Genomic DNA, 12,462 nt, shown 5'->3' on the forward strand with positions numbered 1-12,462 from the left:
CCCTTCCTGGGGACGAATAAAAAAGCATTCGAGGATGAAGAAAGGGAAAAAGGATTGAATAGGAATAAAGTATTAGGTAATTGTTGAGGGATTATCCAAATGACTTTGTAACCCAGATTATGTGAGAACTTATGTGTACAAAGGTAGTGTCATCACTAGGCAGACAGTGGAAACAAACCACAGTTCACGTTTAATCTTCTGCTTTCTTTATAACCATTTGCCATTTGAGCTGCAAACGGAAAGGTTGAAATAACTCTGCATAACAGTAGACTTACACTTACAAATGATGTAAATGACTTAGTTATCCAGATTATGCGAGAACTTAGTTCTGAAACTGTTCTAATAAAGTAAGTGCAAATACGTAAGTGATGATATTAAGTACAGAAAAATAAGATGATGAAGAGATTACAGTGCCGAAATAAAAGGATTTGATTAGAGGTCAAACATTTACAATTTACAGGTGAATTTAAAAACTAGTAAGTAATCGTGGGTATAATATGCAAATGGGTATAGCAGAATAAGTAAATAAATTTGCATTGTAAGATAATTGGCAAATAGCAACATGCAAATTTGACATTAATAAAACCTTTATTTGGTATAAGTGCCAAGTAAGGTATTGTCAAATCATCAGTGGCAATTTTACAGTAGACACTCCCAACTTAGTAATTAGTTCTGGGGTCCTCTCTACACATGATCTTGGTAAGATCAGCCAAATTCTTCTTTGATGTAAGTGATGTTGATTTTTCTCAGATTGATTTCCTCTAGTACAAAGTGGTTTTGAGTTGTCAGTGTGCTTTGATCTCTCAGAGCAATGAATGCCATTCGCTGAAGGCTATGGCAGCCTGATTTTCAACATTTATTTCTGTTGGTATGTCGAAAAAATTCTTGAATCCAAGTTCCCAAAGTAGCTTTCTGAAATTGAATACTTCTCATGTTGCTTCACAAAATGCTACGTACTCGGCTTCCTGCTTCTCCATATTGGGCCTACTGCTAGAATTATTACAAATCCATCGATGGATTTTCTTCCATCATGATTATTTGCATGGACTGCATCCACCCATGTTATTAGTCGTTCTTGAGTTTTCTGATAGCAAATGGTTAACTCTTGAGTCTTCTTGAGATATTGTAGTAGATGTTTTGTCAGGCCTAGTGCAGTTCACTAGCTACCAGTGATTATTCTGTATTCTGTTGCATTACATTTTTCATTTTTTGGAACTTTTTTTTTTTTTTTTGTCTAATATCTACTGCTAATGGAGTTGACAACCCGTTTGATTTAGCAAAATTTTGATTTGTTAGCACTTCCTTGTATGTAGTCTCTCAGGTGAATCAGAATTGTTGATGGATCTTCTCTGGTTTATTTAATGGAAAGTATATTTGATGCCTCTCCTAGATCTTTTACAGCATAATAATTGTTGTTTTTGCTTCACTGTGGTAGATGCATCGGTCAAATTCAGATCCAATCATGCCCATTTTTGTCAGCTTCTCGTTCAATTCTTCGTTCCAATTTCTGCTGGTTTGTGGCAAGCTGTAGATTCTTTTCTCCACTTCACAAACAAAATGTTTTCTGTTTGCAACTTCACATCCCCTTGGTTGTTCCATAAATATAATTTCCGTGAGTCCGCTAGTCCTCTGTTGAGGTAGGCTGAATTTACACAGGCTGTTCAACAGTCCATGAATTTTCAGCAGTTAAGGCCAATATCAGTCTTATGCTTGATTTTCTCATTACAGGGCATAAGTCTTGGGTCCACAGGGTTGCCAAATTGGCAACTTTGGTGCCTAAACCTGAAAGTTGGAAACTTTCTGAGGTAGTTGGCAACAGAATTTTGTGGTTGGCAACTACCACCGATTGGCAACTTGTTGGCAACTTTCGGTTATCAAAAAAATATTATTGCTTCTCTGAGCGATTGCTGTAAAATTTATACTGCAAAGTCTACCATTATGCTTTGCCGTTCACCATCACAGCCAGAATAGTTTGAAATTAACTTCTGTGCCAATACAAAGGCCAAACCTCCACTCTGACCTGAGCAATTAAGAACGACGTTTTTGTCGCCACGGCCACGTTTGTTGTGTTGTGTTGGAGAGTTGCTGTGATATTTTGCTCGATTGCATAGAGTTGTAAGTGATATTACTACGATTTATTGCTGTGTATAATATTTTCTTTCGAGATAACAGGACCATAAAAATTGACGTAGACCTATAAGGGCCTGTGCCTTTTTGTCGGTTTACGCAGCTTATGACGTTTGAATTATAGGCCTATCTTATATTCAACTGTTTTATTTTGGTTCTTGTTGTGTCTATTCTTGTTTTTGTTGCTGCTGTTTTAGTGCTTGTAGTGTCTTCGAAAATTTTCCATATGGTATCCTAATATTGCAGAATAAACATAGATCTATTCATAAAATATTGGCGCAAAGAATTATCTGTCTACTCTTGTTAACTGAAATTTAGTAATGCTTTAATTAAAAGTAATCGAGATCTTTATGAATATAGTCTTTGCTAGAATATTCTAACAACAAAGACAGAGAGAGAGAGAGAGAGAGAGAGAGAGAGAGAGAGAGAGAGAGTGACTTAAGAAGAATGCCTCAAAACCAGAGAGAGAGAGAGAGAGAGAGAGAGAGAGAGAGAGAGAGAGAGAGAGAGAGAGAGATAGAGAGACCTAAGAATGCCTCAAAACCAAATGATCCATGGGTTACTCACAGTCGCAGACTGGTTTGGATCATCTCATACATGACTTTAAGCTGTCATACGTTTTTCTAATTTGTTAAGTTTCTTATGATGCCTTCCTACCATACCCTTCATTTTCATGGAAACTCTACAGCAGCCTTATATTTACTAGTCACAGTAATATAATTTATCCCATTAGTAAATATGGTTTCAATATAGTTCATTGAAAGCAGTGTGATAGTTGGTGTATGGCTAAGACAGTCCTAAGATTTGGCCATCCACGCATGTATGTGTATGTGCTCTTGCTTGTACGTGTGCATTCCACTTTATGCATATACATTATATATCGTGGAGTTGAAAGTTTCAACTTGAAACTACTATATTAATTAAAAGCTACCCTATTTCCAACAAATATGGGTAGAAAACCATTTGCAGTAAGAAATCGACGTGTAGGCCTATCCCCTGCCATTGCCTCAAAATGTAAGAATTTGACGTGAAGGCCTATGCCCTGCCATTGTCTCAAAATATAAGAATTTGACATGTAGGCATATGCTCTGTCATTGCCTCAAAATATAAGAATTTGACGTGTAGGCCTAAACCCTGTCATTGCCTCAAAATATAAGAATTTGACGTGTAGGCCTAAGCCCTGTCATTGCCTCAAAATATAAGAATTTGACGTGTAGGCCTAAGCCCTGTCATTGCCTCAAAATATAAGAATTTGACGTGTAGGCCCAAGCCCTCTCATTGACACAAAAGGTACTTCAGCAAAATCTATAGACTCCCACTACTGTTTATTTATCTCATCCTCACTGGTAGCTAATAGAAGATAAATATAACTTAATGTGATGACACATTTGAATTTTGGTAGGAATAATGGAAAATCAGCTGCTGTTACTTATTGGGGCGTGAGGGGGGCCAAGTTGAAGGTTGTGAGGGGGGAAAGTTGAGTCTTGGGGGGCCGTTGCCCCCCCCCCCCCCCCCCCCCCCGAAATGACGCCCCTGACTGGGATAATAAAGGCAAATCGAAAACTATTTGTATTAGTACAAAGTTTCAACACGATGTATAATACCCTGTGAAATTGAAGTTTCTCTCATTTTATGGCAAATGCACAAGTAACTAAGAATGTATATTAGGAAGGATGTTTTTGGCTAAATTAATCAAGTGATACTAGTGGAAAAAGGAGGTTGGCAACTTTTCTAGCAATCGTTAGCAAATTTTAGTCTTGGAAATCTGGCAAGGCAACCCTGCTTGGGATATTCCACTCCAGGTGTTAGGTAGAACCCTCTGGCCACAAGCCGTGCTTTGTGTGTCATTACCTCATAAAGTTCTTTCTATTTTCTTCTAAATAGCCACTTGCAATCCTGTTGGTCTTGGCACTATTTTCCAGGATACCATGCTTTCTAATCTTTCCATTTCTTGCAACATGGTAGCTTCCCATTTGTCTTTGTCTGGACAGTTAAGTGCTTTCTCGACAGTCGATGGATCTTTTGGCAAATGCTTGAAATCTGTCTTGCCCTGGCAACGTTTGCACTTCTTTGGTTCCTCGTCCTTTGAGACCTCCTCATATTGTGTTCCTCATCACAGTTCTCTTGATTTTCTTGATTGTTTGCCTGGTTTCTATTGTTGGTTTCATTATCATAGGAAAGGTTCCCCATTCTGTGTTGTCAGTGTTAGTATCAAATAAGAAGAGAGTTGCTGTTTGCTTCGTGGTTGAGGTTTTCACGGCTGGTTCCTTGTCTTTCAAGGGTAAATCTCTTCTTTGAAATCAACATATATGGCATTGATCATGATTTGTTCGGTGATGCTCCACAATTTGTCCCCCTTATGGTTCGGACACACTCCCATCTTTCCACCCTAACTGCTGGCATTGGCGTCTCCCATAGCTTAGCTCAAGCTTCACAGCCTAACACTTTGATAAATTTCAGGTCTTCACGTTCGAGGTTTCTCCCATTCCACAGCACAAATGGAATCTTGTTTATGGTCGTTGACATTGTTCTGTTCTTGATATAATTTACATGAAGAAGGGCTTCAGTCTAAAATTTGTGTGGTACTCCAGACTCGATCATCATGCAACTTATAACCAATAAACTCAGGTGTTCGGCTCTTCCGTTTTGCTGAGAAGTGTACAGAATTCAGTCGTCTCTCTATTTTCTTCTCTGTAAGAGAAGCCGAGAATTCCTAGCTGAAATAATCACTCCCATTATCAGTTTGGAGGCACTACAAAAGTTTGTTGTGTTTTCTCTCTGCCCTGGCATGTACTCCTTGAATTTCTCCATTGTTTTACTTTTGTTCTTCATTGTACCAACTTCACTGTACCTTGAATGGTCGTCCAGAAAGGTGGCAAGGTAGTGGCTTCCACTTCCATTCGATGTTGGTTCAGGAACCTGACAAACATCACTATGTACACTCCATTTGAATCACTTGTAGGCATTTGTTTCTTTTTGGACTTACCTTCCATGTATGTGGTGCAATCTTCAAGTTTTCCCTTTGTTTCACAAACTCCGGTCAATGCTTTTACATGCCCAAATCTTCTGTGCCGCGAATTTGCTGTTGCTCTGTTCCCTGTGATTTCTATATATCTTAAGTCTTCTTTAATTTTGCTTCAGTTCCTTGCAAAATTTTCTTAGCTTTGCATTAATTCATCTTTGCTGTTTCATTCCAGTATCCTTCCATGAATACTTCTTTCACATCTTTCAGATATTTAACCCCTTTGGAAGTAACTAACTTTAAACCCTTTTCATCGAATCTTCTTTCAGACATCAAGTTTTGATCTAGGCTTGGAGCTAATATACTTCTTTGAAGGTTAACTCATATCCACCACCCTGGTCTTTCATTTTCGTAATCAATTTTCCTCTCCCCAGAACTGAAATAGACTACTTTCCATCACCCCACTTAACGTTACCTGTGATACTACTGTCAAATTCAACAAGTATATCTTTATGAGGTGCCACGTGATCACTAGCGCAGAATCCAACTTCCATATTAATTTGGAAGTTTCTGTCACTGATGATATGTTCACTGTTACGTTCACTTTCTGTCTTTTCACTTTTAATTTTCAGTTACAGCAACAATTACCTGTATTTATTTTGGTTTTAGCAACTTTTGTTGTTAGCGCCTCTTCTTCGGATTTACTTTCACTGTTTTCATCATTGTCATATTGTGCTTTCCTTCCTAATAATTTCTTCTTTCTTTTATTTTGTTTGTCTGTCTTGTGTATTGCTTCTTCCTTGTCTCTTCTTTCTTCAAATTTTGGACAGTTTTTTGCCTCATGTCCCCCCATAGCAGACAAATCTTGTGTCTTCTTTCTTGGAGCCTCTTTCGCCATCTTCTCTTCTGTAATCTGTGCTTGAACTTCCGTCTTCTTTTCTTGAAGCTTCTCTGAAGCTTGTTTTCTAGAATGAATATTCCGCTTCTTTTCTTGCCTATCTTCAGTTTTTGAGAACTGTGACTTCAACAATGTTTTGATATTTTGGAATATGTTTAAGACCTTTTAGAGGAAGTCGAACGACATCGATAGAGCTGTGACGCAATGAGATACACAAATTGGCCGGCGAAGACAAGGAATGAAAAAGGCATGAGATTTTAGATGTGTCGAATTATTTCCATCGGGAGAAGAGAACTAGAGCCGCGCTCATTCAGAAAAGGTGGTAGGAATGTCTAGCAGATCCAGGATATGCTGAAGATCAAGACGACTGGACGCTGAGGGCGTCTTTATTTCTTTGAAGTTATAGTTGCGTCCAGTCGTCTTGATCTTCAGCATATCCTGGATCTTGCTAGACATTCCTACCACCTTTTCTGGATGAGCGCGGCTCTAGTTCTCTTCTCCCGATGGAAATAATTCGACACATCTAAAATCTCATGCCTTTTTCATTCCTTGTCTTCGCCGGCCAATTTGTGTATCTCATTGCGTCACAGCTCTATCGATGTCGTTCGACTTCCTCTAAAAGGTCTTAAACATATTCCAAAATATCAAACATTGTTGAAGTCACAGTTCTCAAAAAATTGAAGATAGGCAAGAAAAGAAGCGGAATATTCATTCTAGAAAACAAGCTTCAGAGAAGCTTCAAGAAAAGAAGACGGAAGTTCAAGCACAGATTACAGAAGAAGATGATGGCGAAAGAGGCTCCAAGAAAGAAGACACAAGATTTGTCTGAATGGGGGGACATGATGGAAATAATTCGACTCATCCAAAATCTCATGCCTTTTTCATTCCTTGTCTTCGCCGGCCATTTTGGCTCTCTGGGCGTATCCTGGGCCCATAACTTATTAAAGTTTATTAGGGAAATTACGGTTTCCCTTCAATCTTCCTCCTTGGTAGCAGAGCTTGAAGCTTATTAGAGAAATTACGGCTTCCCTTCATCTTCCTTCTTGAGTTGGAAATAAAGGTTCGTAGCAAAAAAACTCGCGTTTCTTTTAATCCCACTCATGATGTAGGAAGATAAGGAATGCCGCAATTTCCCTAATAAACTTTAACATAAACCACCGTTCATGTCTTTTCTGCTTTCTTTAGACCCCTTTAGACCCATTTGCCACCTGGGTTGGGAACGGGGAAGTTAAAATAACTAAATATAACATGAGACTTTCAAATTATCTAAATGACTTTTTATCTCAAATTATGCGATAACATAGGTGTACAAAGGTAGCGTCATCACTAGTTTGGTAAACAAACTAACGTTCACGTTTACACTTTTCCTAGAATATTTTGCCACTTCCAATGAAAACGGGAAGGATTAAATAACCAAACATAACAGCGGACTTATAAATGATCTAAATGACTTCCTAATGCAGATTATGCGAGAACTAGGTCTGAAAGGCAATGCCACCATATAGGCCTACTTGAGAAACAAAGCACCGTTCACGTTTACTCTATGTTCACTAGCGCCATGTGCCACTTGGGATGAAAACGGGAAGGTTACAGCAACTAAAAATGACAGCAAACTTACAAATGTGATTGTCGGAGTAGCAACGACAAACGACGAATGTTCAGAGTAAAAGATTTTTGTCGCTGCGATGTCGAATAGACCCTTGTATGCTTCGTTAGCGAGCAGGATGCCGTGAATCTGTAAGAAGATACGAGGGCTTTTAAGTCTTGTAGGTAAGAGAATGCAGAATGCATGATGAATGTACTATATATATATATTATATATATATATATATATATTATAGATATACATATATTATATCATATATATATATATATATATATATAATATATATATATATTATATATATAATATATATATATATATTATATATATTATATATATATATAGTGTGTGTGTGTGTGTGTGTAGGATGTTGTAACGACAAGTATTTCGAAATTATACACAGAATGGTGCCTAGAAAATGCTTCGAGGGCCACGGCCAGGCAGCAGCATTAAAACGAAACGTGCCTGTGCAAGAAGAGATTAGGTTACAGTTGAGTCGATTGTGTTGTCTGTTTTCATCTGTAGCAATTCGCTGTCGGTGCAGATTAATTTAGGTTAAATCTGATTCAAGTTGAATTCGTTTGGTGAAAACGTAGACACAGTATGTACTTAATATCATTACAAAGGAAGACTTACCTCGACACTTAGGCTTAGGATACAGAGTAGATTGAGTAATCAGGCATAAGCACATTGCACAATATTGCTGCATTAACGATCTGGTTAGTGATCTTGAAAATTATAATACAGAGTGAAGACTGAAGTGAATAAATGCACATATTTAATGTGTCATAATCGTGAAAATTTCAAAACTGAACTTCATTAATAGGTGTAGAGCCTTACCAGCGCTGCCTGTGGCAAGTGCTTCTCCAGTCGCTTCCTCAGTGGAGTCATCTGCTCCGGAGTTGCTAGTTTCAGTTGGACCATTTTGATTTTGTTTTCCTTATTGCTTGTCTGTGAAATTTTTATTTTTGTTACTCTTGGTGCTGCTTCGGAATGAATCAAAAGAAGCTCCGGTATTGGTACCTGATATCTTCCAAGTGTGTTTACTTATTCCAGACACAATCGTATGGCATGTGTTCATAGATTCTCTAGCTAATGCCTCAGGTCCTTAGAGCGATATCAATGTTGGCTAAAACATTGTTTTGTCTCGACTTTCACTTAAATGGATTTATTTTCCTTTTTGCACTTTCTATCTAAAATCAAGAAGAGAATGATGTCAAGGATTACAGTCCAGTCAGCTTATCAATCCTTAAAAAGTCTCTCTCTCTCTCTCTCTCTCTCTCTCTCTCTCTCTCTCTCTTCAAATATCCCTTTCAAAGGTTAGGACTGAGCGAGTGACAAAAACGACTCCCCGGCACTCGAGGGAGGACAAAGACCTTGATAGCATTCCCCTCCCTAGCATAAGTGCTGTTTCACAGCTTTATCTTCTCAGTGCGTTTCTTGCTCTCGTTCTCCGTCTTAAGACAGCCTACCAGCGTTACTCAACCTTTGATGGCCCATGGCCCCTCTACTGAGTGAGTCGCTTGACATCGTGGCCCCTTGCCCTTCGGTTTAAGGCCCGCTAATGCTAATCCAAACACAGCCAGCGCAACGTACACTAAACAAATGACTGTTGCCAACTAACATTACCATTACATCATTACTTTTTGATTGCTCTGTGGGCTCCGTTTTCTCTTTAAAAAAATCATGGTTAAACTCATCTACCCCTTTTTTGTTGCCAAGAAACTTCGGGAAGTCATGAGTTTCAGGTAAGATCTTTTAAACAGTAAATAAACATAAATATTGAAATGACAAATAGCATAGTAGCGCCTAATTTCAGTAATTTATTTTATTTAAACAGGAAACAAATCAAAGTATTAAGGATAAATGGAATATAATACTTAATTCCAGTAATTCTAGCATATAAACAGTAAAGCAAGAACATAAAAAGTGAAAAAGTTATATATTTTGATTCAAGATTTGAAGCCACAGTACAAGCTTCTGCATTCTGAATCGCAGTTTTTCGGCGTCCGCTCGTGGCCCCCCCATCGAAAGCCCACGGGCCCCCGATTGAGAAACGCTGGCACTAAACACTTCAATGTTCACATGTTAATCTCCGAACACAGATAAAAAACACTTCGCTTCACATACTTGTTACTTCTAATCTTAACAGTTACATACTTGCAAGTCTCCCACCCCTGGCTGCCTCTTTTAACCATATTTTGTTTGTAATTATTTTAAAATAATGTGTTTTGTGGACCTCGGTTCACGTTAAATACACCCGAAAAATAACCGCAAATCCACACAATTCACTTTCTGATCCTTTAACTTTCCAAATGTCTGATTTCACATTTTCAGCCATCAAGGACAAGAGGAATTCAAGATCACGTTTATTTTTCACTTTCCTTCTTTCTTGATTCTAATTTGAATTTGTTGTTACTTGCTTTTATTCTTATGTTCACAGAAGTTTGGCATATGCATTTTTGGTTTTTTCTTGCGCACCAAGTTCACACACAACTTGTCTAAGGCGTAATTTTACAATGAGAAAATTGCGATGGAAATAAGCCGTAGTGCTAACCACATGAAATGATGATTTGCCTTTACACCAAGCTGAAAATAAACCGTAGCACTGGGAATATGAAATAATGTTATGTCCTTTGCACCAAGCTGGAGATAAACCGTAGTACTAAGCATAGGAATTATGCGTTTTCCTTTTCACCAAGATGAAAGTAAACCGTAGTACTAAGCATATGAAATAATGTTGTGTCCTTTGCATCAAGTTGGAGATAAACTTAGTACTAAGCATAGGAATAATGCTTTTTAACTCCTTTTTCACCAAGATGAGATTAAAGTATAGTACTAAGCGTACCCTGGTGTTTGGGTGACTGATCCGTAGCTGATTTAATGACATATCAAGGAGCTTAACTCCAAGGTTACTTGCATAAGCCCACGAGGTTACTTCCCTGCCAGAGGCACGAGAACTCGTTCTAGTTATGTCAGTATCTCTTGTCAGGTAGGGTCGCTAGCTCCCTGTAAACTTTCAGTACGCTACCATCTACCCAAATCCGACAGATTCTCCTGGGTGTCTGTCTGTATGAGCGCTTTCTAAAACTGTCATGAAATGCTTTCTTGTTTTTCTTCTCATTACTTCAGCAAGGGAATGCTATCTATGATTTTTTATCTAAGTGCACTTATTATTTTTTTTCTTTCTTTTTTTCTATCACAGTTATCCCTTTAGACTGGGTGTTTTCTGTTTATGGGGTGGGGTTCCGGGTTGCATCGTGCCTCCGTAGGAGTTCATCACTTTTTTTCACTATGGTACACTCTTCTGCATGACTCCTGAAGATACTTGGTCATCTTGTTTTTCCATTTCCCTTTTCAGGAATCTTGGGATCGAGCCTAGTGTTCCTATGATTAGGTGCACAATTGCACTTGCATATCCCATATCCTTTTTATTTCTATTTTCAGGTCTTGATACTTACCAGTTTTTTTCTCTTTCTCATCTACTCTGGTGTCCCATGATATTGTGACTTCAATGAGAGATACTTTCTTCTGGATTTTGTCAATCAACGTCGCTTCTGGTCTTTTAGCACGTATCACCCTATTTGTTCTGATACCATAGTCTGAGAGGATCTTGCCTGATCGCTTTCTGTCACTTCCTCAGGTTGGTGTTCGTACCACTTACTGCTACAAGGTAGATGGTGTTTCTTGCACAGGCTCCAGTGGAGGGCTTTTGCTGCTGAATCATGCCTCTTTTTGTACTAGTTCTGTGCAAGCGCCGGACGTTCGCATATTGCACTTCCAGCATATGGGTTAGATGTTATTTCCATCTATTGTTCTTTGGACATAAGTCCTGATCTTGTGCAGCTGTTAGCATTGCTTCTGTTTCCTTCTTGAGTTCTTACCTCTGTAGCTACTGCCATGTTTCATCGCTGGCTAGTTTTGAGTCTCTCATGTACTGTTCGTGCATTGGCTTCTTGTGCCATTCCTCTGTTCTGTATGTCATTATCCTGTCTGTATATTTCTGTGTCATCGTCTACTTTTATCAGTTCTTCCCATGCACTGGTTTTCAGATAATGCTCCAGTGCTCTGCTCTCGATATTGATGCAGCCCTCTATGCTTAGTAGCTCTCTCCCTCCTTTTCGTGTTATGTATAGTCGATCTGTATTTGCTGTTGGGAGTAGTGTTTTGTGTATTATCGTGTGTTTCCTAATTTTTTGGTCTATGCTGCAGAGTTCAGCCTTCATCCATTCCACTACTGCGCTGTATGTGACTACTGGTACTGCCCATGTGTTTACAGCTTTGAGTATCGCCTTAAGTCTATGCGTATATTCTTTCCTGATCGTGTCATTCATCTCTTGGCGTTTAATATCCTCTCTTTCATTTATTCCTAGGTATCTGTATCCTTTCTCATCTACGTGTTTGAGTTTATTCCTATCTGGTGGCGTTATCCTTTCAGTCCTTGTCACTGCCTTTTTTGTATGTTGACCAAGGCACATTTTTCTATTCCAGACTCCATCTTGAGGATGATGAATATTATTATTATTATTATTATTGTTATTATTATTATTATTATTATTTATTTTTTTTTTTTTTGCTCTATCACAGTCCTCCAATTCGACTGGGTGGTATTTTTATAGTGTGGGGTTCCGGGTTGCATCCTGCCTCCTTAGGAGTCCATAACTTTTCTTACTATGTGTGCCGTTTCTAGGATCACACTCTTCTGCATGAGTCCTGGAGCTGCTTCAGCCTCTAGTTTTTCTAGATTCCTTTTCAGGGGTCTTGGGATCGTGCCTAGTGCTCCTATGATTATGGGCACAATTTCCACTGGCATATCCCATATCCTTTTTATTTCTATTTTCAGATCTTGATACTTATCCATTTTTTCCCTCT

At 38.5% G+C, this 12,462-nt stretch overlaps 1 protein-coding gene across 1 annotated transcript in view; it reads right to left on the reverse strand.

Moving 5' to 3' along the window:
- Positions 1 to 10,443, reverse strand: part of LOC135198016 (uncharacterized) — a 15,623-nt gene extending 5,180 nt beyond the window's left edge. The window contains exons 1-3 of the mRNA XM_064225367.1: positions 8,431 to 10,443; positions 7,606 to 7,722; positions 1 to 6 (exon numbers count right to left, since the gene is read on the reverse strand). The exon at positions 1 to 6 is cut by the window's left edge and continues 135 nt beyond it. Of these exons, the coding sequence (XP_064081437.1) occupies positions 1 to 6; positions 7,606 to 7,722; positions 8,431 to 8,514 (207 nt within the window). The 5' untranslated portion in view covers positions 8,515 to 10,443. The remainder of the gene's footprint in view (positions 7 to 7,605; positions 7,723 to 8,430) is intronic.
- Positions 10,444 to 12,462: the final 2,019 nt, after the last annotated feature.

This window comes from Macrobrachium nipponense, chromosome 21, assembly GCF_015104395.2.
Source record: "Macrobrachium nipponense isolate FS-2020 chromosome 21, ASM1510439v2, whole genome shotgun sequence".
Taxonomy (NCBI): Eukaryota; Metazoa; Arthropoda; class Malacostraca; order Decapoda; family Palaemonidae; genus Macrobrachium; species Macrobrachium nipponense.